The sequence below is a fragment of the Bos mutus genome, chromosome 20, assembly GCF_027580195.1.
Source record: "Bos mutus isolate GX-2022 chromosome 20, NWIPB_WYAK_1.1, whole genome shotgun sequence".
Classification (NCBI taxonomy): domain Eukaryota; kingdom Metazoa; phylum Chordata; class Mammalia; order Artiodactyla; family Bovidae; genus Bos; species Bos mutus.
In genome coordinates this window covers 3,587,050-3,613,506 of record NC_091636.1, presented here as the reverse complement: position 1 = coordinate 3,613,506, position 26,457 = coordinate 3,587,050, and the positions used below count along the sequence as shown (strand labels likewise).

The 26,457-nt window shown below is 48.0% G+C and overlaps 1 protein-coding gene across 1 annotated transcript in view; it reads left to right on the top strand.

Moving 5' to 3' along the window:
- STK10 (serine/threonine kinase 10) overlaps positions 1–26,457 on the top strand; it is a 125,933-nt gene that overhangs the window by 88,078 nt on the left and 11,398 nt on the right. Inside the window, 6 exon segments of the mRNA XM_070357421.1 lie at positions 2,046–2,176; positions 7,488–7,611; positions 8,029–8,208; positions 18,960–19,052; positions 22,142–22,271; positions 24,400–24,524. Coding sequence (XP_070213522.1) covers positions 2,046–2,176; positions 7,488–7,611; positions 8,029–8,208; positions 18,960–19,052; positions 22,142–22,271; positions 24,400–24,524 — 783 coding nt within the window.

The window sequence follows — 26,457 nt, the reverse complement described above, 5'->3', positions numbered from 1 at the left end:
CTGTAGGTTTGGGTTTTAATTTCAGTTTGGGGTTCTATTTAAATTGGGTTTGGTTAAAGGCCTTGGTCAAACTAGGGAGAGAGGATTCTGGAAGTGAAAGCTCTCTGACTTGTGGACCGGCTGTGTGGTCCATTTGCTGATAGAGTCAGCGGAAGGGAGTGGGTTCATGGCTGTTCTGAGGGGGAGCGGCGTTATGAGCGACTCTAGCCACTGCACTTCAGAGCTCAACGCAAGACCTCTGCTGCAAAATGCCTAAAAGGAGCCGTATCGCTGAGTACAGCCCGGCAAACAGAGCCTCAGGTGGCAGGTGGGGAGCTGGGCAGACCCCAGCCTCTGCGCTCTGGACCCCGCGTGTCACGGTATCCTGGCTGCTGGCTGTGTGGCCTCTTTCTCTCAGGGAGGCCTGGCCCTTCCCCGGCCCGCTCCCACAGATCATGAGATGTTCGCGAACTCACCTTTGGTCACCAGATTGGCCGCCCCAAGAACCTCACCCCCAACCAAGGCTGAATTTAGGAAACGTTTTGCAGCCTTTTTGTTTGAAAACCACACAGCAGAGACTCAAAAATTTTGGCCCAAATGAAAGAAGGAAAAAGGAGAAGCAGCCAGCTGTTGCAGTTGCCTTTGGGAACAGAAAGAAAGCGCGTTTCTTTTTTCTTTTTGGGGGTGGGGTGGAGTGGGGGAGAGAAATCACACCAAAAAATTGAATAGATTAGATCATATTACATTTAAAGCTAGTACATTAAAGGCAAGCACAAAACTAAAAGCTAACTTTTTAAAGTGAGAATATCAGACAAATAGAACAGGACAAGCAGAAAGGGCAGCAGCTTTTAGGTGTAAGAAGCATCGGGGCCTTAGGACAGGGTTTCTGTCCCTTCTCTTCTTGGAAAGACACTAAGGGTTAGAAAAAAAAATATTTTTTTTTTTTTAAGTCTGGTCCACCTCGCCTCTCCTCGAGGGTGTTGAGAGGATCCCTTAACTGGAGGGCTGGCAGTGAGTCAGGGAACACAGCTGCTCTGATAAGAGCGCCTGGCTGCGTCAGCGCCCTTGGCTTCACGGGGAGTCTGTTACCCCCTTGCAGAGGCCCTGTGACCGGGACCCCAGGCCTTTCTCCCTTGCCATCTCCGGCTAGCCTCTTCCTGGTTGCTAGTCTGACTCATCCTGAATTGAGTCCTGGGGCACAGCAGGGACTGCAGTAGGGAGATGCTGGAAAGGCCAGGCTGGGCTCCACCAGGAAGGGCCTCTGGAGCCAGGGGAGGAGTTGGAGAAGGAGATGCCGTGAGGACTCCAGTGCAGACCCACAGGCTCATCTAAGTCAGGATAGAGTATGTTCAAAGGGTGTTTAAATGCCTCCAGGAGTTCTGGCAGCACTGTGTAAGCGATCACAGGTGAGGGGCATGATTATGCATAGGAAAAGGTAAAGACAAAGATATGAGTAATCTCAGGGTGGCTCCAGAGGGCTGTGGCCTCCTGTGGAGTTCAGGTCAGGTTAGGCTTGGCTGCCAACATAGTTCTGAACTCTGGTTTTCCAGGCTCCTTGGATTTTGGCATTGAAGATAAGCGATTGTGGTCTGCAATAGCAACTGTCAGAAATAAATATCAAGTGTTGAGCCCTTGTCATGACCCAGGTGCTGTTGCATTCCACCCGCCCCTGCTTCACTGCATCTTCAGAACAACCTGGGGGGCAAGCACTGCTCGTCTCCTCTGACAGGTTGAGGAAGCTGAGGCTTGGGCAGGACAAGGGGCTTGCCCAGGGTCACAGGGCCAGGAGGTGTAGAAGGAGAGTCGGAACCCAGTTCGCTTGGCTGCTGCGCCCTGTGTGTGAGAGAATGCTGGTGGTCAGCAGGCAGAGGCTGGGCAGTGTCCGAAGGGTGAGGTCAGGGAGAGGAAGAGGCCTAACCTCAGAGACTCAGGCCTCCAGGTTGAGAAGCTTGAGCCATGTGGGGAACCATGGACAGTCACCTCCTTCCTGGACTGGGCTGAGACTGGGCCACCCATGGATTCATGGCTGTAATGCTGAGCTTTGCCTAATGATCTTCCCTGGCCAGGACTCAAGGCTGCACAATAAGACCCTGAAGAGGACACGCAAGTTTGTTGTGGACGGCGTGGAGGTGAGCATTACCACCTCCAAGATCATCAGCGAGGATGAGAAGAAGGACGAGGAGATGCGATTCCTCAGGTGAGGCTGGGAGGGGCTGCTGACGGCCGTAACAGGGTAGGGATGAGACGGGAGATTTGGGTCTTTCTGGTGCAAGAACTGAGACTTCCCTGGCAGTCCAGTGTTTCGGGCTCTGTGCTCCAACTGTATGGGCACAGATTCAATCCATGGTCAGGGACCTAAGATCTCACCTGCTACGCTGCCAAAAAAGAACTGTCTGTCTGTCTATAGCATTAAGTGTGGAATCAGGGACACTAAAAGAAGCTGGCTTTGTCCGAGACCCTGTATTCCCTAACTCACCTCCCTCCTCCATATACCCACCCACCTCTTCATCCACTTCCCTCCCCCTCCATTTACTTGTCCACTCATCAGCCCACCCCTCTACCCACTCATTCATTCATCCGTCCATCCACACACCCGTCCCTCCATCCTCTAACCCATCCTTCTAGTCACCCACCCACCCATCACCTACGCACCCACTCAGCTCCCTATCTACGCATTCCTCCAGCCTCCCCTCCAGCTAGCCAGCCATCCATTCACTGATATATCCACACCCCCTCACCAGGTTGGGGGACACATTGATGACCCAGATAATGGAGGCTGTGGCTATTGTAGAACTTACACCTCATAGGCCCACAAATAGCACTCAAGATAATTCCCAACTGTAGTTCATGCTGTGGAGGGAATAATGGCTGATGGGGGAGTGGCCACTGGGCTAGGGGTGGGGGGCCTTGCCTGGCAGGAAATCCCCTGAGCAGAGCAGAGGGTTCAGAGGAGCCAGCCAGTGGCAGAGCCGGGAGACCATGGCAGGAACTCCAAAGCCAAGGCTTGTTCAGGGACCTGAGAGGGCGGAGCTGGAGTGTGGAGTTGGAGGGAGAGGATGCGGAGTCATCCCCAGGGCCCACAGGGTCCAGGTCATGTCAGTCCACGGGCAGGGGTGGAGAAACGTAGGTTTCATCCCCAGTGGAGGGACTGATGCTGAAGCTCCAATACTTTGGCTACCTGATGCGAAGAGCTGACTCATTGGAAAAGACCCTGATGCTGGGAAAGATTGAGGGCAGGAGGAGAAGGGGACGACAGGGGATGAGATGGTTGGATGGCATCACGGACTCAATGGACGAGTTTGAGCAAACTCTGGAAAACGGTTAAGGACAGGGAAGCCTGGTGTGCTGCAGTCCATGGGGTCGCAAAGAGTCAGACACGACTTAGCGATTCTACAACAAAAAAACAACTGGAATGAAGCATCTGGAGAGTGACCAGCTGTAATGTCCCTTTTAAAAGCCGACTCTGCTGTCATCCAAGTCTGGGCTATAGAGGGGGCAGGACTGAAGCAGGGATGCAGGGACACCCTGGCCAGGACGGTGGCCAGACAGAGGGAAGGCGTGGCCGGACAGGTTGGGTTCAGCATGCATTCTGGAGGCAAAGCTGAAGACGGGAGGGGTTGGTGTGGGCAGGAGGGTGTGAGGTAGAGTTGTTTGCATGGAGTCATCTTTGCATTCTTAAGGCGTCCAGGCACCCTGACAGCCCTCCCCAGTCAGTTCAGTGGCTCAGTTGTGTCTGACTCTTTGTGACCCCATGAATCGCAGCATGCCAGGCTTCCCTGTCCATCACCAACTCCTGGAGTTCACCCAAACTCATGTGATGAGTGATGCCATCCAGCCATCTCATCCTCTGTCATCCCCTTCTCCTCCTGCCCTCAATCCCTCCCAGCATCAGGGTTTTTTCCAATGAGTCAACTCTTCGCATGAGGTGGCCAAAGTATTGGAGTTTCAGCCTCAGCATCAGTCCTTCCAATAAACACCCAGGACTGGTCTCCTTTAGGATGGACTGGTTGGATCTCCTTGCAGTTCAAGGGTCTCGGGAGACCCTATTTCGGCCGTTCTGTTGATGAGGAAACAGTGTTTCCTGGTGGGAACTTACTTGCCTCAGGTCACCCAGGTGAGAAGATCTATCTGTGTGAGAATTCTACCAGTTTCCACTGGACCCGGAAGCTTTCTGGGGGGCTCCCCGGGGGTGGAGGTGGGGGCTTAGCAGCTAGGGAGAGAGGCCTCAGAGCCACGAAGCTGCCGTGAGGCCAGGCCTTTGCTGGAACAACTCATGACTGGCTTGGAGGACACTTCTGAAACATCAAACACATTCTTATCTTAAAAAAGCACAGACATTCCAAAGCCCGACAGAAGGAGTTTTGGATGTCAGGGCACGTCTCCCCTCTCGAAGCCAGGGGGATGACAGGCAGACTTTGCACTGGTGACGTTACTTGTTCAGTTGTTCAGTCGCTCAGTCGTGTCCGAGTCTTTGCGACCCCATGGACTACAGCACGCCAGCCTTCCCTGTCTTTCACTGGCTCTCAGAGTTGGCTTAAATTCATGTCTATTGAGTCAGTAATACCATCTAATCATCTCATCCTCTTCCGCCCCCTCCTCCTGTTGCCTTCAGTCTTTCCCAGCATCAGTCTTTTCTAGTGAGTCAGCTGTTTGCGTCCGGTGGCCGCAGTTTCTGTGTACACGCGTATGGGTGTGCACACACACACACACACGTCCTCCGTGTGTGCTGGGGAGGCTCGGGTCAGGGGAGGGGTGGTCGTGGTTGCTCTCGGCTGAAGACACGGCCTTCTGTTCTCACGGTCACTCCTCGAGCTTCAGACTCAGGGGCTGGGTTTCCTTTCTGTCCTCTCCCCTCTGGGCAGTTTGGGTTCCTGGGGGTGAAATTCCAGCTCCACCACACTGCATCTGAAAGTGGCCCCGAGGCGGGACCCCCACCTGCCTCCTCAGCAGAGGAGCGGGTGCTGCCCAGGTTTGAAAGGTGAGATTTAGCTGAGGTGGAGAAGAGGTGCTCGCAAAGAACGAGCCTTCCCTTGTTTGCCTGCCGTGTCTGAAGGCCCTGTGAGTCCGGCCGGGCTGCGGGCTGTCAGACTCTGCCGCGTCCCTGGTTGGACCTGGGTCCTAGCGTTTCCGGAGGCTTGGGTCCCACGTAGGGTTTTGAACAGTATCACCAGATAGTCACTCATGCAGGTGGGGGCTGCTGGGTCAGAGTTCTTTCTGGTTTCCCCTAAAGTTCCTGGAGCTGGTTCTTGACCTATCTCTGCCTGCCTCTCCCTTGTGAGAACTCTGGTGGGTCAAGGAGGTGATGTCAGAAGCTGGCTGCTTACCTTACTCTGTCTGTTTTTTCAGTTGCTGTCTGAGCCTTAGCTCCTCTTGTGTCGGGATTTCCATGTCTCAGAAATCGCCTCCTGCCTCCTCTCTTCCCGAAATGCAGAGGCTCCCAGAGATGCTTCCTTACACACCTGTATAAAGCGTCTCTGGCTTTTCCCAGAGATTGGGCGGCCTTTGCCTCTTCTTCCTCGTTATCATTCGAGAAGTTGCCACTTGGGGAGTGGTTGCCATGTATCAGACAGTATCACCTGATGCTACATGTATCACCTCATTTAACCTTAAAGAACCTGTGAGGAAGAGATTATCTCCCCATTTTACAGATGCAGGGAAAGAGCGTGCAAAGACTGAGTGACTGCCTGAGGGCACCCGGCTGGAAAACGAGCTGAGCTAAGATTCAGACAAGGCCTCTCTGACCTCTGAGAGCAGGAGGCCTCCCCTCCAGCAGCTGCTGTGGGCAGTTCCTGGGGAGCTCTGCCTGCTCAGAGCTGGGAGGCAGGCCCGCAGTGGGGGTGACCATGATGCGCCCACAGATGCTGGACCGGAGCAGAGCACAGGCTGCCAAGGGATCCCCATTCCCTGCCAGGAGGCCCACGCTCTTTCTGCCATCATTTTAATTTCTTTTCTGATTATATAAAGGATACATACCAATTTTTAATGGACTTGCCCAGAAAGAAACACGGTAGTTGGGCTTTATCCTACCAGGGGGCTTCCCAGGTGACTCAGTAGTAAAGAATCTGCCTGCCAGTGAAGGAAACGCAGGAGACTCAGGTTCGATCCCTGGGTCAGGAAGATCCCCTGGAGGAGGAAATGGCAACGCACTCCAGTTTTCTTGCTGGGAAAATCCCACGGAGAGAGGAGCCTCGTGGGCTCTAGTCCGTGGGATTGCAAAAAGTCAGACACGACTGAGCATGCGTGCATGCCACAAGTATATTTTTGGGTGTACACTCATACACACGTTGACAATAAATGTGTTACAAAGTTAAGGTACACTGTGTGGTTTAGGTCAAATTTTTATTGTATTTACCTTTTGAGTAGGTAATATAATGCCACGGTTCAAGACTCGAAACGGAAAAGAGGGTGAAAGTACAATGCCTCCCTCACTCACTCTCTGCTGGCCGCCGGCTCCCTTCCTTGTGTTAATATTTCACAGTGCAGTCCTTCCAGAAACAGTGTTTAAACAGGAAAGTAAACTTGCACAGGCCCATGTGCACACAAATATATGGTCCTTTTTGTTTTTCAAGCAGGTGGTCAGTAGCATAATAGACCCACTCTTTAATAGCTTGCTTTTTTCACTTAGAGATCAGTCCCTATCTGTTTATAAAGAACTGCTGCATTTTTCATGGATTTTTTCCCCCCATGTAATTTGATACCTTCTAGAAATTCATTTTTAATGATTGAATAAAATTATATCAGATAGACATTTTATTTAATTACATCTATATTGACAGACACATAAGTTGCTTCCAACTTTGTACTATTATAAATAGCGTTGTCATGAACAGTGGGGGTGGTGGTTTAGTCACTGTTGCGTCCGACTCTTGTGACCCCATGGACTGTAGCCTGCCAGGCTCTTCTGTCCATGGGGTTTTCCTGGCAAGGATATTGGAGTGGGTGAATATCCTTATTCAGTTTTGCTGTGTATCTATGAATCTCTCTTTAGAATCAGTATCCAGAAATGGACATATCTATGAATCTCTCTTTAGAATCAGTATCCAGAAGTAGACCTATGTCAAAAGACATACCTTACTGACAAATTGCCCTCCAGAAATGTGTCAATTTATACATATCAGCAATGTAGGAAGAAATCAATTTCCCCTATATTCTTACCTATTTCATGAAAATGTATTTGTTTTTCATTTGAATTTCATACCCATATAGATGATTTAAAATGTTCTTTTTGTCTTTTGCTTCATGTCTGTTCATGCTCTGTGCCGCTTTTTAAAATTAGGATATTCCTGTTTTTCATATTGATTTGTAAGCACTCTTTATATACCAAGATTATTAATGTTTTGCCTGTCAATCAATATCAAATAAAGTGTGAGTTGTAAGTTCTTGTCTCGCCTCTGTCCTGGACCATGTGATGCCTCACTATGCCCCTGCCTTCCGCGTCCTTAGCTATGACATATGTGACCACTGAGGACACTTTCTGACTGGAATGTCCACATCTTTCTACCCTTCAGGCGCCAGGAACTCCGAGAGCTTCGGCTGCTCCAGAAAGAAGAACATCGGAATCAAACCCAACTGAGCAGCAAGCATGAGCTGCAGCTGGAGCAAATGCATAAGCGTTTTGAACAAGAAATCAACGTGAGTGTGAGGAAAGATGGGCCCCCAGAGGGCTTCTTGCCTCCTTATTTTCTTTAAGCAGAAGTTGCTGAGTGAGGATGATTGGGCATGGAGAATGATTCACAGCAGTTTCCCAGTTCCTCTGGTTTCCTGATGCCATTAGGCATTGACTTGTAAGCGCAGTGTCGCCTGCGGGTCACAGTGCTGTACTCACACACGGGAGGGCCTCTAGAGTGGACATAGCCTTTATTGAGCCCCACACAACAACGCTGGTCTTTCTTTTGCACCTGAGGAAACAGAGAGGTTAGGTGACTTGTCTCAGGTCACACAGCGAGGTAGTAGAGCTGGGATTCAAGCCCAGGTGTGAGCACAGCCTCTGGGCTTTCCCCACCTCCCTCCCAGGTGACTTTTCTAACTTTCCCTTTCTGCTCTTTCTAGGCCAAGAAGAAGTTCTTTGACATAGAGCTGGAGAACCTGGAGCGTCAGCAAAAGCAACAAGTAGAGAAGATGGAGCAAGACCACGCGGTGCGCCGCCGGGAGGAGGCCAAGCGGATTCGCCTGGAGCAGGAGCGGGACTATGCCAAGTTCCAGGAGCAGCTCAAGCTGATGAAGAAGGAGGTGAACACGTGCTGGGCGGAAGCAGGGCGTCCTGGGAGGATGAGGGCCCTCTCAGTTGCAAATGACCAAAACTCCAGCTCAGCCTTGCCTCAGCCATAGAGGGAATTTGGAGGAGCTTATGTACCTGAAAAGTGCATGTCCAGGGATGTCTGGATCTGCATCCCCTAGCCGTGCCATCAGGAGCCCCTTCTCCGTCTTTTGGGCTCTGCCTTCCTCTGCGTGGACTTGGCTCCAGGCAGGCCCTTGTCTTGTGGCCTCAGGCAACTTCCTCTATATCCCCCCAGCTTAGCAGCCTGAGCTGGAAGAAAGCAGAGAGGAGGGAAGGGATGGCGGCTTAGGGAAACCTGAGATGCTGTCACCAGGAGGAGAGCTGAGTCCTGGGTGGGTGCACACACATCCTCCATGCCTGACTCCCCCTTCTCCTAGAAGAGTAGCTCCCTTGCTTGGACACACGTGCCTCTTCTCCCTCTTTCCCCAGCTGGAAAGGGAAGTGGCAAAGAGGTAACGGTCCTGAGACAAGGGAAGGGAGGCCTGCCCCAGGGCAGGGCATCTGAGTCCTAGGGAGCAGCCCACGCCTCCCCCATGGAGCCAGACACTTGGAGGCTGGGCCAGACTTTCTTTCCTGAGCCCTCAGAAGAAAGGATGGGAGCGAGGAGGGTAGAACCTAGGGCAGGGCATACCAATCCAGGCTGCTCCCGATCTCCAGGTGGGAATGGGAGGAGCAGCTTCTAGGGGCGGCCCATGGTGCTTTTCGGGGCCTGCAGAGCCCAGGGCCCAGACTTTACTGTGTCGGACATGACATGTGCTGAATCCAGTGGCTGCCTGTGGGAATCGGGGCCACTGGCTGTGATGAGACAACTTGCCTAGGGCACAAAACTTAAGGAGGTACAGTAAAACTCCTAAATCAAGATAAATAATATTCTGATGCAATGTTTTAAAATAGAAATTAGTGTAAAATATTAATCACAGGTTACTCCCTGGGAGTCCAGCGGTGAGATTCTGCACTTTTACTGCTGAGGGCCCAGGTTCAATCCCTGGTTGGAGAACTAAGATCCCACAAGCCACATGGTGGGTCAAAAATAAAAAAAATTCACGATGAACAGATTATCAGCTATTTAAAATAAAGGCAGGATCTGATAGAGCCAGGATTAGTGTGAGGCAATGAGGCTGAGCCCTGCAAGTATAGGACTTGATCCTGTCTGTTTTTGCTATTTTGTTCATGGTTTCTTTGGCATGAATTTTGAGTTTCTAAAATTGTATATATGCTCCTTTGTGTCTGAGGTGAGTGCCTCCACTTTTTGAGTTGTTTAGTCACTAAGTCATGTCCGACTCTTGCAACTCCACGGACTGTAGCACACCAGTCTTCTCTGTCCTCCATGATCTCGCGGAGTTTGTTCAGATTCACGTCCATTGAGTAGGTGATGCCATCCAACCATCTCATCCTTTATTGTCCCCTTCTCCTGCCTTCAATCTTTCCCCAGCATCAGGGTCTTTTCCAGTGAGTCGGTTCTTTACATCAGTTGGCCAAAGTATTGGAGCTTCAGCTTCAGCATCCGTCCTTCCAGTGAACATTCGAGACTGATTTCCTTTAGGATGGACTGGTTTGGTTTCCTTGCTGTCCAAGGACTCTCAAGAGTCTTCTCCAGCGCTGCAGTATGAAAGCATCAGTTCTTCAGTGCTCAGCCTCCTTTATGGTCTAATTCTCACATCCATGCATGACTACTAGAAAAACCACAGCTTTAACTATATGGGCCTTTGTTGGCAAAGTGATGTCTCTGCTTTTTAACACCGTCTGGGTTTGTCATAGCTTTCCTTCCAAAGGCCTTGACTTACCCTGGTCCTGAACCTCCTGCTGAGAGATGGGCTTGTGGGCTGAGATATGTGGGGTTGGGAGGGGAGGGGCTGGTACTAAACACATCGCAGCTCCAGTGCTGGGAGCACAGGCTTGGGAGGCAGGCTTGTTTCTAAGTCTTTGGCACTGTGGCTCAAAGCTAACTGCTAGGCTTTGGACAAGCTACAGGCAGACCGTGTTTTATTGCACTTTAGCAGATGTTGTGCTTTCTTTTTACAAGTTGAAGGTTTGTAGCAACCCTCCCATGAGCAAGTCTTTCTGTACCATTTTTTCCAACAGCATTTGCTCACTTCCTGTCTCTGTCACATTTTGGTAATGCTTGACTATTTCAGACTTTATATTTGCCATGGTGATTGGTGATGGTTATTTTTGCAGGAGGACTACAATTTGCTGAAGGCTGAGATGATGACTAGCATTTTTTAGCAATAAAACATGTTTCCCTTATATACAGTTTTTTAAGACATGCATATAATAACACACTTAAAGACTTCCCTGGTGGCTCAGACAGTAAAGCATCCGCCTACAATGCGGGAGACCTGGGTTCAATCCCTGGGTTGGGAAGATCTCCTGGAGAAGGAAATGGCAACCCACTCCAGTACTCTTGCCTGGAAATCCCTGGTAGGCTACAGTCCATGGGGTTGCAAACAGTCGGACATGACTGAGCAACTTCACTTTCACACACTTAACAGACTACAATGTAGTGTAAATTCACGGGACTTGCTTCATTGCAATCTTCACCTTATTGTGGGTGTCTGGAACCAAACCAATGATATTCCCAAGTTTTGGCCTGAGTTCTGGCTATCTTCTGTCACTGTGAGAGTTATTCAGGGACGGTTGTGTTGAGTACCTACCTGTGTGGCACTGAATGGGGTACCAGGGACACTGTGATGAACAAAATAGATAGGGTCCCTCAAGGAGTTTGTTAATTTCCAGGGAAGCTAGAGAAACAAAGTACAATATTAAATAAAACCGTTGCCCGTTACATAGTAATACTTGCTGTGAGAGCAAATAGGCTGGTTAACCAGCATCCTCTGGTTAAGAGGATGCTTCCAGGAGGGTAGAATAGTATATGCAAAGGCCCTGAGGTATGGCAAAGAGCTTGGGGTGTGCGAAGAGCTGAAAAATGGTCAGGGTGGTAGGAGACTTGGAAGTGCTGGGGAGATGACTGTGGGATAAAATCAGGTGGGGGCCAAATCATGCACAGACGTGACTCCTAAGCGGGAGTTTGCATTTGATTCATTGCTATTAACCGTGCATTTCTCACAGATGCTGTGAGCATTCGGTGAGAAGTAGGTAAATTCCAGTTTCCTCCTGGCTCCTCACTCTGCCCTGTATGCACACCCTTTGTGTATGTGGGTGGGGAAGGAGTCGTGGGGATTTAAGAGTGGGAAAAAGAGCTGGCTGCGGAGGCAGGGCCTGGGATGGGAAGGAGTGGGAGGTTGCCACAGTTCCTTCCCTTTGCTGGCACTGATGTTTAACAAAGTTGAAAATTCTTGTTGCTGCCAGGATTTTGGTGGAGGGGGTGGGGTGCGGTCTCAGCCTGTCAGTGAATTCCTTTTTCTTTTCTAAATCAAGGTAGAGTTGCTTTCCAATGCTGTTTTAGTTTCTTCTGTACATGGAGGTGGCTCAGCTGTACATGTGCATTTACCCCCTCCCTCCCACCGCCATCGCCCCATCCACCCCTCTAGGCGCACCGAGCTGAGCTCCCTGCACTATGTCAGTAAATTCTGAGGCCGTGTGTGGGGTCTGATACTTGCACTTCTGCTCAGGTTCAGTTTTTTTAATTTTCTTATTTCCTGGGTGTTCTTCTTCAAAAAGTTTTCACAGAAAGAAAAAGCTTGACATCTTTGTGCCTTTGGCCTCTGTTGTTTAGTAAGACTGTGATCCTATCCCTGTCCTTCCATGAAGCGCTCTTGTGGACAGGACCTGGCCTGCAGGAACAGAGCTGCTGGCTTCAATTGGCTTCATGGTGGAGCCAGGCAAAGCGTAGGCTGGCGTTTGCTTCTGGTTTCCAGAGCTAATTGCTGAGGTTTTGTTCATCCATATATATCTTTAAAGCTTCTACTCTTGGGCAGTGATGAGCAAATCATGTACAGCCCCTGTCCTCGGACTTGCCCTTGTTGTAAGAGGCTGTCAACATGGGAAGAGTTACATGGTTCTAAGAAGTTTGAGAACATGCTACATGTCTATCTGAGGGCGTAAAGGAGAGTGATGGTTTCTTCAGCTTGTAAAGAGAAAAGCAAGTCCTGTTAGAATGGCGTTATGAGGAGTGCTTATGTGGAGCCTGGGGTCAGAGACCCAAGTTTGAATGCTGACTCTGAACTCAGGCAAGCTGCTTAAACTCACCAAGCCTCTGTCATTACATGTGAAAGCAGGTAATGACAGGATCGCCCGGGAGGCTGTTCTAGATGCAGACTAAATGACAGAGTGCCCGCCAGGCACCTGGCACCTCGTAAGCACTTACTGCACGGTGGCCCCTCGGGTCATGCTTACCATTATCCTTGTTATATCTAAGGATTCCTGCTGGTGGGACCAGTGAAGGGCTCTGCTTCACGGAACACCCCCCAAAGTGTCCGAAGGTTCCGTATCCTGCCACGGCCTACTTCATAGTCAGAGGCCTTCTTTGACTGCTAAGGTCACCTCTGTGCAGGTGAAGCCCAGTAGGAATGGCCGGCTTGGGTAGAGACCGCCTGCCCATGGCCCTTGGATTGGTGTTAGGATGCACCAGCAGGGGTGAGGGACGAAAGTGGGAATGGGTAGGATGCCCAGGTGAGCAGACTTAAATATCGGCGGGTGCATTAGCCAGCCCAGCGCTGCACCAGAGAAATCCACACGTGGGTGCTGGCGAGGGGCACCATACTCAGATCTGTGTGGACTCTTTAAACAAGTTTATATCTTTCTTTTCTTTTTGGCCGTCTGGGTCTTTGCTGCTGCGCATGGGCTTTCTGTAGTTGCAGCGAGTGGGGCTCCTCTCTCGTTGGGTGCACGGGCTTCTCTTCGTGGCGGGTTCTCGGTTGCAGAGCACAGGGTCCAGGTGCGCGGGCTTCCGTGGTTGCACCGTGTGGGCTCAGTGGCTGTGGCTCACGGCTCTAGACGACCAGCTCCACAGTTGTGGCACACGAGCTTCGTTGCCCCGCGGCATGTGGGATCTTCCCAGACTGGGCATCAACTCTGCACTGGCACGTGGATTCTTTATCACTGGACCACCAGAGAAGTCCCAGTGTGGAGTTTTCTTTAACCAGTTCAGAGCAAGGCAGGGTTCACCCTGTCCATTTCCCTACCACACATTGAATGTGAGAAGGCTGGTCATGATTTGATCTCAGGCATAGAAAACATACAAAAATAACAGAGGGTAAAACTTGAGATGCCTCCTGGGGCCTCTTTCATGGTTCAGTTCAGTTCAGTCGCTCAGTCGTGTCCGACTCTTTGCGACCCCATGAATCGCAGCATGCCAGGCCTCCCTGTCCATCACCAACTCCCGGAGTTCACTCAGACTCACGTCCATCGAGTCAGTGATTCCATCCAGCCGTCTCATCCTCTGTCGTCCCCTTCTCCTCCTGCCCCCGATCCCTCCCAGCAACAGAGTCTTTTCCAATGAGTCAACTCTTTGCATGAGGTGGCCAAAGTATTGGAGTTTCAGCTTCAGCATCAGTCCTTCCAATGAACACCCAGGACTGGTCTCCTTTAGGATGGACTGGTTGGATCTCCTTGCAGTCCAAGGGACTCTCAAGGTTACAGCAATTATTATGAAATATTTATCATGCTAATGACCTTCCTGCACTTAGAAGGTATGCATATAGGAAAAATCATTATTAGTAAGCTAGTTGAATGGGGAAAAATTTATTCTTTGTTTTTGTTTCACATAATTAAACCCAGTACTGTGTATGTCTGCACATAGAAATATAATAAATATATTTTGTGAGGATGGAATTGATGGTATGCTTCTCATTGCCCATACACACGGTACATTTAATATCTGTGAGAAACTCAGTTGACGATTGTAGCTTACTTCTTAGATCCCCTAAATGTGAAAACAGATTCAGTCTTAAAGGGAATCTTTCCAGAACCCTGTTTCCTTGCCTTCCTAGGCAAAACTCATTAAACATGATTTAACTACTTCTTAAATAGTCTGGATCTCTATAATGCCACAGAATTATACTCCTGGAAGGACCCTGGAAATTTTAGTTAAAAGCCAGATAAGTTTTTCTGATGAGAGAATGGGAAACAAGTCCAGGGACTGTTCCAAAGATGGGCAGTTGGATGAGAAAGCAGGATTTCTGACATTGAATAGGGAGCCTGTCTTTATAGCCCTCAGTCAGAGTGGTGCTGGTACATCCCTGCCCTCAGCGGCTTCTTACAAGGAGGTCCAAATGCCCCTTTGCCAAGCCCCATGCGGCTCGACTCTGGATGGCCTTTTCCTCTCTCCCTCCATTGAGTGGCATAACACTTCTCACAGTGTTCAGTGCCTTTAGCAGAAACCTCCAGACCCTTTCTAAACTGCTGCTTCTCATCTGTCCTGGAAAACTACTTCATCAAGCTTGAAAAGCACCCTTCTAAGCTAGTGGGTCTTTTCAACTGTATGATGCCTTGAGTGGGGCTGGCAGTGGCATTTTGACAAACTCTAGACAGGTGCTAAATTATCATTATGTACCGTATATCTAGGGGAGCCCTTGGATATGGAGGGTGAAGTGGCACAAATGCAATTTTTGAGATATCTTATGAGGATGTCTAAGACAGTAGTTCTCAAGCAGGGACTCTTTTTGTCCATCCCCATGTAGATATTTGGCAATATCTAGAAACATTTTTGGTTGTCATGACTGGGGAGAAGGACTGGTTATAGCATGTAGTAGGTAGGGGTCAGAGATGCTATTAACATTCTATAGTGCATAGGAAACCCCCACAACAAAGAATTATTTGGCTCCAAAAGTCAATAGTGCCAAGGTTGAGAAACCCTAATCTAAGACTAAAGAAGGCTAAAGAATACAGGGGCAGGATTTGGATTACAAACCTAAAGCCATGAAAGAAAACACCCGAGAACTGAAAGAAGAGACGATAAAGGATAGCTGGTAGGTTTTGGGGTCATATGTTAAGTGTATGTTTAGCTTTAAGAGAGGCTGCCAACCTTTTCCAAAACAGTCTGTATTATTCTACATCTCCACAACAATGCGTGAGTTCCAGTTGCTCCACATCATCACCAGCGCTTGGTATCATCAGTTTGATGTTTTCTATTTTTGCCATTCTGATAGGAAGTGAAATTGCATTGTGATTTTTATTTGCATTTCATTAATGACTAATGTTGAATATCTTTTCATGTGTTTATTTGCTGTCTGTATATCTTTTTTGACAAGGTAGCTGTTTAAATCTTTTGCTCATTTATTAGCTGGGTGATTTCTTTATTTTTTTATTACTGAATTCTGACAGTTCTTTTTACATCCTGGATACAGTCCTTTGTCAGTTATATATTTTGCAAATGTTTGCTGCCCATCTGTGGCTTGTCTTTTGGTTCTTCTAACAGTGTCTTACATGAAGCAGAAGCACTTACTCTGATGAAGTCTACTTTACCACTGTTTCTTTCACGGATTGTGTGTTTAGTGGCATATCTGAGATATCTTTGCATAGCTCAAGGTCATGCTTTCTTTCAGATGTTTTACAGTTTTAAGTTCTATGTTAGATGTGTAACATGTGGGTGAGGTTCACCATTATTAGTGTGGTTTTTGCCGATGGATGTCCACTTTTCTAGCACCATTTGCTGAAAGGACTGTCCTTTCTCCATTGATCTGCCTTTGCATCTTTATGCAAAATCAATTGACCATATATTTGTGTGTGTCTATAACTGGACTATATGCAGTTCCATTGATCTGTTTGTCTACCTTTCACCAATTCTACAATGTCTTGATAAATATATTTTTACAGTAAATCAGGTGGTGTGAGTCCTCCAACTTTATTCCTTTTTTCCAAAATTAGTTTGGTTATTCTAGTTCCTTTGCCCATCTATATATATCTTAGAATAAGCTTATTGATTTCTGTAAAAATATCTGCTGGAATTCTTGACTGAGATTGAGTTGAATTCATGGATCAATTTAGGGAGAATGGAATCAGAACAATATTGAACCTTCCTTTCTATGAACATAATATATCCATTCATTTAGGTCTTCTTTAACATCCTTCCTTAGTGTTTTATAGTTTTCAGCATACAAATTCAGCATATATTTTGTAAGAATTATATTTAGTTCATTTGTGCTATTGTACAAGATACTATTTTTTAATGTCAATTTCTAATGTCAAAGCTAGAGTATAGGAAAATATTGGTATATTGAGCCCCGTATATTGATCACGCTTAAACTCATCAGTTCTAGGACTTTTGAAAAAAAATCGACTTGGGATTTTTCTACATAGACAACAATTTTGCAAACAGTTTTATTTCTTCCTTTTTATTTTATTTTAAAATTTTTTATTGAAGTATAGTTGATTTAGCATGTTGTGTTAATTTCTGCTGTACAGAAAAGTGACTCAGTTATACATAAATATATATTCTCTTTCATATTCTTTGCAACCCCATGGACTATACAGTCCATGGAATTCTCCAGGCCAGAATACTGGAGTGGGTAGCCTTTCCCTTCTCCAGGGGATCTTCCCAACCCAGGGCTCAAACCCAGGTCTCCCGCATTGCAGGTGGATTCTTCACCAGCCGAGCCACCGGGGAAGTCCATATTCTTTTCTATCACGGTTTATCACAGGATATTGAATGTAGTTCCCTGTGCTGTGCAGTGGGACCTTATTGTTTATCATATTTCTTTCTTTCTTTCTAATCTATACATTTTTTGTTTATTTTTCTTGCTTTATCGTGCTGGCAGGGACCTGTAGTGGATGTTAAACAGGAGCAGTGCAGTGGACGACTTTGCCTTGTTCCCAGTCTTCAGGGGGAAACATTAGTAAAGTATGATGTTAGCATTAGGGTTTTTGTAGATGCTGTCTTTCAGATTAAGGACGATCCCTTCTATTTCTAGTTCACTAATAGATTTTGTCATGAGTGGATGTTGAATTTTAGCAAACGGTTTTCCTATATTGATATGATCATATAGTTTTTCTTCTTTAGTGTACTGATATTGTGAATTATATTGACTGATTCTCACATATTGAATGAGCTTTACATTCCTGGGATAAAGCCCATTTGGTCATTATGTATTTTCCTTTCGATATATTACTAGATTGAATTTGCTGTTATTTTGGTGAGGATTTTTGAGTCTGTATTCATTGAAAGTATATCGGTCTGTGGTTTTATTTTAATGTTGCTCTAGTTTTCTTCATTTCTTCTTGAATGTGCTTGGGTGCTTTCCTTCCAGGGATTTGTCTGTTTCGCTGAATGGGCTGGGCTGCTGCTGGTGCTCCCTTGGCGCCCTTTCCGTGGCTGTGGGGTCTGTGGTGGTTGCTCTTTCGCTCCTCATGTGGTGGTTTGTGTTGTCGTAGCCTCTTTCTCTCCTGCCTCCTTTTCCCTCTCCTCGTCCTCCTCCTCCTTTGTCAATCTGGCTAAAGGTTTGTTAATTTTACTGACTGTTGCCTGGTTCTCTGGCCAGAAACATGAGGTTTGTTAGGGTTTTACCTACTTTTTCACAGCGTCACTGTCCAGGATTGGGGCAAAGCTAGGAGAGCAAAAGGAAAAAGGGAAACTCACCCCCAGTACCAGCCCTTCTCTAAGTCTTGACTCCCTTTCATAGTCGCCTTCTTTTGTTTACTTTTCAGAGTCCTCAGGTAGTTGCTTTTTGTATTTTATCCAGAGTTTTTCACTGTATTCAGCAGGAAAGAGAGGTTGTATTGACTTACCTCATTATGTCAGAAGCAGAACTCTCCCGGAATGCTCTTTTTTTAATCACAGTATTTTTACCCTCACTTGCTGCTCCTAAGGAACCTGTCAGTGAGTGTATGTTTTGAGATATCAGGTGCCTGTAAAGATATAAGTTATTCACAGAAAACTGTCTGAGGAAATCTAGGTTCCTTACAGAGAAGTGTCATGAATCGCTTCTCTTTCTTGTGTTATCAAAGACAGAAACCCACTTCTGGTTGGCTTGAAAATACTGTTAGCCTCTGACCAGGAAGCCAGAAATGTCACCTTCCTCATCTTTTAACATTGCTTCCCTGAGTTGATTCTGTCTTGGCCGGATCCCTCCAGCGTGGCCCACCATGACCTACATCCTCCCAGATCAGCAACCCCGAAGGGCAGAGAGTGGTTTTCCCCAGTAGTTTAGCAAACATCTTGAAGCCCTCACTAGCCCAGCAAGGACCACTTGCTCATCTCTGAACCAGTCTCTGATGCCAAGGCATGGAACATGCTGACAGACAGCCTCGATCTTATGCTCAGCCTGGGGTCAGTTGGGGTTGAGACATCAGTTATACCTGAATCTCAGACACGGAATGGGAGCTACTTAAGACATGCGTTCTCAGCCAGGGTGATATCACCTCCAAGGAATTAAAAACATCTTAGATAATATATAGTTTAACAGATTGACAGTGTTATTTGTGGGATTAACATTTCATGGAGGTTGGTAACTATGAAAAAATGTTGAGAAGGGCTTCTGAGGGGACAACAGTTTAAAAGGAGGTTGAGAAACACTGCCCTTAATGAAACTGAGGTACTGTTGTCAAAAGAAGGGGCATGGATACCAAACAGCAAAAATAGCACTTTCTGCTCTGGTGGAGTCTTGGAAACTGGAGCCAGCAGCAGAATGGTGGCCAGGGGGTGCCCTCTGTCACTGGGGTGGAGAGTAGGGTGGGGGCTAGTGCCTAGAAAGCTGAGCCTTGTCTTCAGTCTCCCTGGCCCAGGAGTTCTGGGATTGAAGGGTTGTTTGATATGAAGTGTGAGGAGGTACCCTGACCCTGCAATTCTCTGCTGTTGCTGGTGCAGGTGAAGAATGAGGTGGAGAAGCTCCCCAGGCAGCAGCGGAAGGAGAGCATGAAGCAGAAGATGGAGGAGCACACTCAGAAAAAGCAGCTTCTTGTGAGTCCTTGTCCCTGAGTTGGGGGGTTGGAGGGGTTGGGGAGTCCCAGGTTTGAGACCCTGAATGGTGCCCCAAGTACTTCTCTGTGTCCGTGCCCTGCCCCTTGAATATTCACCTATCTCTTATTCTTGCTTGTGTTCAGTCATGTCCAACTCTTTTGCAACCCCATAGACTGTAGCCCGCCAGGCTCCTCGGTTCATGGGATTTCCCAGAATGCTGGAGTGGGTTGCCATTTCCTTCTCAGGGGATCTTTCCGATCCAGGGATTGAACCTGAGTCTCCAGCTTTGGCAGGCAGATTCTTAACCACTGAGCCACTAGGGAGACCCCCCTATCCCTTATTCTGAACATCTAAACCAGATCATCCTGGTTATCCTTCATCACCTCTCCCACGCAGCCTTCCTTGATAGCCCTCACTCCAGCTGGAAGTGAGCTCTCCCATCTCTGCGAGACACCACAGACATTTATTTCCATCTCTCCTGAAGCCTTTAGCACCTCCTGCCTTGTTTTATGGTTGTTTGTACATCACATCTCCTTGACCAACCCAGTATATCCATCTGCCTGCTTGGAGTCTCAAAGACATCAGGCCCAGGTCCCCCAGACCTTGGCCTGTTCCCGCATTCCGAGGGGTCACTGTTCTCCACTGTGCTGTGAGACCACAGGCCTTGTCATTCCTGGTGCCTCTTTTCCCTTAGTTCCGAGGGGTCACTGTCCTCCACTGTGCTGTGAGACCACAGGCCTTGTCATTCCTGGTGCCTCTTTTCCCTTAGTTCGTCACTGCTTCTCAGAGTTTGGATTTTTTTTTTTAATCTCCAAACTCTCTCTGGATCCATCAAGTTGTCAGCATCTCTGTGACCCCTGAGCCTGTTGTCTTTTGCCTGGACTACTTCAGTAACCTCCCAGCTGGTTTCCCTGAAGCTCTTGCAGCTCTTTCTCACACACGAGTTGTTGTGATCAACACGAATTCCAAATCTGATCAGATCTGATCATGACACCCTCCCCCTAAAGCCCCGGCCTTTAAGCCCTCATACAGATAAACCTTCACTTTACCCGTCTGACCAGTTCAGCCTTGTTCACATGCTTTCAAGGCCCTGGAGGTGTGGTTCCTGTCCGCTTCTCCCAGCCGAACTCAGTCCCCTCTGCTCCAGCCTCACCAGCCTTCTTCCCACTTCATGCTCCCGTCTTCTCCCACTTCCTCTGTCCCCAAATGCAAAGAACATTAGAGTCTGCCATTACAAATGTATTTGTGTTAATATATTATCTAGTTCAGTGTTCACAGCTTACCAGGATAGGTGCTGCTTGTTTTTCCCTTCACAGAGGAAGAAACTAGGGCTTGGAGAGTTGACGGTGCACAGTTAACAGTGGGGTCCCAGGCCTCAAACTGAATCTGACTCCAGACTCTCCTGCTTTCCTCCAACTTGTCCTCGATGCTGTGACTAGAGGAAGAATGCGGTGCTGGGGAGTGGCAGGGAGACAGGCCCTCCTCCCCTGAGAGCAAGAGCAGATTGGCCCTTGGAAACCTGGCAATTGCATCAAGAGCCTCAAAAATGTATTAAGAGCCCCCCAAATCCATCCTTTGGCCTAGATTTTCTGCTTCGAGGGCTCATCTTACAGATGAGTTATCACAGAGGCTCAAGGACATTTAGCTACCAGAATGTGAAGAGCAGCAGTATCTAGAAGAAAATCTCTAAGCAACCTGTTATGTATTGGTTTGATAAGTTAGGGTGTAGTTATACCATGAAATATATTCAGCCATTAAAATATATTTTTGATAGAAGGTTACATTATGACATGGAAAGGTCTTTTTAATAATTTTTACAAATTGTGGTAAAATTGACATAAAATTTGATATCTTACCCATGTTTAAATGATTCTAAGTACATTAACATCATTATGCATTACCATCACCATGATCCATCTCCAGAACTCTTTATCTTTCACAACAGAAGCTCTGTACCCATTAAACAAGAACTCCCCACGACACCCTCCCTCCAGTCCCTGACGACCACCATTCTACTTTCTGTCTCTACAAATTTGACCTCATACAAATGGAATTATACATTACTTATCCTTTTGTGTCTGGTTTACTTCACTTACACGTCCTCAAGGTTCATCCACATTGTAGTGTGTATAAGGATTTCCTGCCGTTTAAAGCCTGAATAAGATCTCACTGTATGTGTACACCACACTGTGTTTATCTGTATTTGTTTATGGACACTTGAGTTGTTTCAATCCCTTGGCTGTTGTGAACAATAGGGCCATGAATATGGGTGTATAAATATCTCTTCAAGTCTTTAAAAGTAATTTTTGAAACAACAGGTGTAGATACATTTGTATAAATGTACCAAAACCAGCTGCTAGCAATGAGTGATAAGATTAGTGCAAATTTTAGTTTCTTAACGTGTTTCCTAAAGTTTAAAATTTTTTAATTTAGTATTTTTTATTGAAGTATACAATGTTGTATTGGTTTTAGGTATACAGCATAGTGATTCAGATATATATGTGTGTGTGTATATATATATTCTTTTTCAGATTCTTTTCCCTTGCAGGTTATTACAAAATATTGAGTATCGTTCTCTGTGCTAGACAGTGGGTCCTTGTTGGTTATCTACGTCATATATAGTAGCTAAAATTTTAAATTTAAATTTTAGCTTTTACTATTAAGGAAAATTAAAAACATTGGCACAAATAGGTATAATAATATAACCGTAAAGAGTTGGATATGACTGTGTGGCTGAACAACCACCCCATATACAGATCACCTGACCTCAGCAATTATCAACCCCTATCTGCTCACTTCCCCACTCTACTGTATTATTTTGAATTGAATCCCAGACCTCATATCATTTCATCTGTAAGTACCTCAATATGTATCTCTAAGAAAATAACAACAAAACCAAAAACACACTTAAAATTTTATAAATTTTTTTATTGAAACATTTTTTTTTGGCCGTGCCATGTGTCTTGTGGGATTTCAGTTCCCTGAGCAGGATTGAACCCTGGCCCTGGGCAGAGAGAAGAGTGGAGTCCTAGCCACTGGACCGCCAGGGAATTTTCACCCCTAAAATTGTAAATACTCAACCTTAACAGGACCGGGACTTCGTGGCCAAGCAGAAGGAAGACCTGGAGCTGGCCATGAAGAGGATCACGGCCGACAACAGGCGGGAGATCTGCGACAAGGAGCGCGAGTGCCTCACGAGGAAGCAGGAGCTCCTTCGAGGTGGGTGCCTGAGAGCAGGGGTGCACGTCGGGCCTGAGTGGACGGCCCAGCCCTGGGCGGGACGGACGCTGAGACTTCTCCACCCTAAGACCAGACATCAGCCTCCTGGCGAAACAGGAGGAAAACCCCCACTGAAGTCAAGACTGAGGCAGAGAGACCATTATCAATAACACGATTTAACATGCTGGCACACGTCAAGGAAGGAAGGAGAAAAAGAAGCGACGTAGAATGGGTGGAAACTGTATTAAAGAATCAGTGAGCCAGTCAGGGGGGTGGTGAGGTGCGGACAGAATCCAGAGCCCTTCAGAGCAGCCATATCACATGTTGAACGCCTCCTCTGCCAAGCCGTGTGCCTTCTTCTTGTACCTTGATCACGCCCGTTTTTAGAGATGAGGAAGCCGAGGCTTGGAGGGCGGCTGTGCTTTGGCCAGAGTTGCACTGCTCGCGAGCCGCCGAGTGGGCCTTGGATGCAGATCTTCTCTGGAAGCCACGCCCTTCAATCCCCGGCGGGGTGGGGTTTGGGCAGGTTTGGTGCTGGCAGGCCCCTCCTCGGGACTGTCCAGAGACAACAGTGCGGGGGCGGGGGCGGGCAGAGGGGCGCCTGGAAGACGGGCCGCCAAGCTCACGTGTCTGGGCGATGGCCTTCAGCGTGGGGAGCTCCGCTGGGGAGGCTCTGGGTAGGGCGCTCTGGAGGACGCAGGGCTTGGGGTCTTTATATAGCCCCCAGGCTGTCTTATTTATGGCCAGAGAAGGCAATAGCACCCCACTCCACTCCTCTTGCCTGGAAAGTCCCATGGGCGGAGGCGCCTGGTGGGCTGCAGTCCATGGGGTCGCTAAAAGTCAGACACTACTGAGCGACTTCACTTTCACTTTTCACTTTCACGCATTGGAGAAGGAAATGGCAACGCACTCCAGTGTTCTTGCCTGGAGAATCCCAGGGACGGGGAGCCTGGTGCGCTGCCGTCTATGGAGTCGCATAGAGTCGGACACGACTGAAGCGACTTAGCAGCAGCAGCAGCAGCAGCAGATGTTGGGTATAATTTTATGGGGTATGGAAAGCAAGCAGGCTGCAAATGGCTAGAACTCTGGTCTGAACTCCATTTACAGCAGCTGGCTGAGTGAAAACTGGACTTTGGTGCCTGTGGGCTGTGGACCTAATGGTCCCTGTCTGTCGTAAAGATGTAAACAGGACTGACACCCAAGTACTGTTTCTGGCTCATTATTATACCGGGGACTGCAGCCGGGACTCCGATGGCCAGGGCAGTTAAACGGTGTGAGCCCAGTACTTAATGTGGACCAAGCAAAACGGAGTCCTTGGTATTCCGACATCCTGAACAGAGCCACGGGTGTTTGGGAAAAGTTCGTTTCCCTTGTTTCCTTTGCTTATCACGTGATGGTCTGTAAGAACCATCCTACTTGTGGGACTGTGGTTCTGATTGGTTTGGAAGCCAAATCGCTGTTTCTATGTCCTGTGGGTAGATGCTGGCTTTCATGGGATGGGAGGGAAGCAAAATAAACGGAACTTTCACAGTGGGCTGAGCAGGACCAGCTACGTCTAGCAGGGCGTGAGGTTCTCCATGACCCCACCTCCCTGCCCTGTAGCATTAATGGACTTCCAGTGATAAAATGCCAGGTATCGTTCCAAAACGCACAGATGGGATGCGGAGGGTCCCACCCATTTTTCAAAGTAGGATATAGTGACAAGAGTGTCATACCTTCTCCATAGGTTTCCACATGAGCGCTTCCCATCTGCCCCTTAGGGAAGTGCAGGCGCAGTGCGGATAGAATGTAATAGTGTCTTCCAAGGGTATTTCTCCCTCCATGGTGTGCCATTTGGCAGGGGTGGAAGATGGGGCCTGGAGCAGACTTTTTGGCTGGGTTCTAGCCTAGGTCTCTGGTTTCTCTGGCTCCTGACGTCCTGACACTCCAAACACCTCCCGCTGTACCATGCTGCGGGGGGCTCTCATCCCTGAGGTGCTGAGAAAATTCCTAGCTGGTGGCTCAGCCAGCATAGTCTGAGGAGGCGGCGCCATCGCCAGCTGCGGTGTGGAGACCGGGCTCGGGAGTGGAGGGGAGGGCCTGGGGGCTCTGGCCATCTGCACCTCACTGGGTGCTGTGTCCGCTGCAGACCGGGAGGCGGCGCTGTGGGAGATGGAGGAGCATCACCTGCAGGAGAGGCACCAGCTGGTGAAGCAGCAGCTCAAAGACCAGTACTTCCTCCAGCGGCATGAGCTGCTGCGCAAGCACGAGAAGGTGAGGCTCCGAGCCCGCGGTTCCCAGGCTGCCACTGGGGGGCTGGGAGGCTACCCTGCACGTCTGAGAGGAGCCAGTTGGCCAAAGGGAGGCTCAAGAGGTTCTCGGCAACGTCCTGCCTCAGATCCAGGGGCCAGAAATCATGGAAGCTCCCTCCCTGACCCTGACGCCTGACGTATATGTCTCACTTTTACCCCCTTTTTCCTTTCTTTTGTCCTGCCCTCCTTTCCATTTTCACTTTGTCTTTCCCATGCATTCTCTCAGAATACTTTTTACTTTTTTTTTGTTATAATTGATTTACAATGTTGTGTTAATTTCTGCTGTACAGCAAAGTGACTCACACACATATACACACATATACAGTCTTTTTTCAATAGGCTTTCCCATTATGGCTTCTCCCAGGAGATTGGATATAGGTCCGTGTGCCGTACAGCAGGACCTTGTTGTTTATACGCTCTAAATGTGAGAGTTAGCATCTGCCACCCCCACACCCCAGTCGGTCCCTCTCCATCCCCCACCCTGCTCTTGGCAGCTAGCCTGTTCTGTGAGTTCGTTTCTGTTTTGTAGACAGGTTCACTTGTGCCATTACTTTGGATTCCACAGGTCAGTGGCATCATCTGGTGTTTGTCACTCCGCTCACCGTGGCATCTCTAGTCTATCCATGCTGCAGGCATCCCTTTGTGTTTTCACGGCTGAGTAGTATTCCACTGGACACGTGTGCACATCTCTTTATCCGTTTTCATGGCTGAGTAGTATTCCACTGGACACGTGTGCACATCTCTTTATCCGTTTTCATGGCTGAGTAGTATTCCACTGGACACGTGTGCACATCTCTTTATCCGTTTTCATGGCTGAGTAGTATTCCACTGGACACGTGTGCACATCTCTTTATCCGTTTTCATGGCTGAGTAGTATTCCACTGGACACGTGTGCACATCTCTTTATCCGTTTTCATGGCTGAGTAGTATTCCACTGGACACGTGTGCACATCTCTTTATCCGTTTTCATGGCTGAGTAGTATTCCACTGGACACGTGTGCACATCTCTTTATCCGTTTTCATGGCTGAGTAGTATTCCACTGGACATGTGTGCACATCTCTTTATCCGTTCTCTGTCAGTGGACACGTAGGCTGCTTCCACGTCTTCACTACTGGAATGGTGCTATGAACATAGGGGTGCATGTATCTTTTCGAATTATAGTGTTGTCTCCCCAAGAGTGGGATTGACGGATCATACGGTAGCGCTTAGTTTTCTGAGGAGCTTCCGTACTGATCTCCATAGTGGCTGTACTGACTTTCATTCCCACCAGCAGTGCAGGACCGCTCCCTTTCCTCCACACCCTGTCTAGCATTTGTTATTTGTGGACATTTTAATGACGGCCGTTCTGACAAATGTGAGGTAGTACCTCATGGTAGTTTTGATTTGCATTGCTGAAGATTGATTGTAGGTGTGTAGGTTTATTTCTGGGCTCTATTCTGTTCCATTGATCCATATATCTGTTTTTGTACCAATACCATGCTGTCCTTTTTATTTTTTGGATAGACTTGTTTTTTTTTATTTATTTATTTTAATTTATCTCACAGCCTGTGGGATCTTAGTTTCCTGACCAAGGATCAAACCGGGCCCTTGGCAGTGAAATCTCAGGAGTCCTAACCACTGGACTGCCATAGATTTCCCAGCACCATGCAGTTTTGATTACTGTAGCTTTCTACTGTTGTCTGAAGTCTTTCAAAATATGTTTAAGTCTCAACTTAAATACCGCTTCTGCCAGAAAGCTTTCCCTAACCTCCCCAGCCCAGAGAACGGCCCCTTCTGTGTGGCTGGAGCACTCTACTTCTGTGCAATTGTCTTGGTTCAGTCCTTTTAGTGGGGACAGAGACAGGTTAAACTGAGATCTGGTGTGGGTTATTACAGCTCCTAACCTAAGTACAGT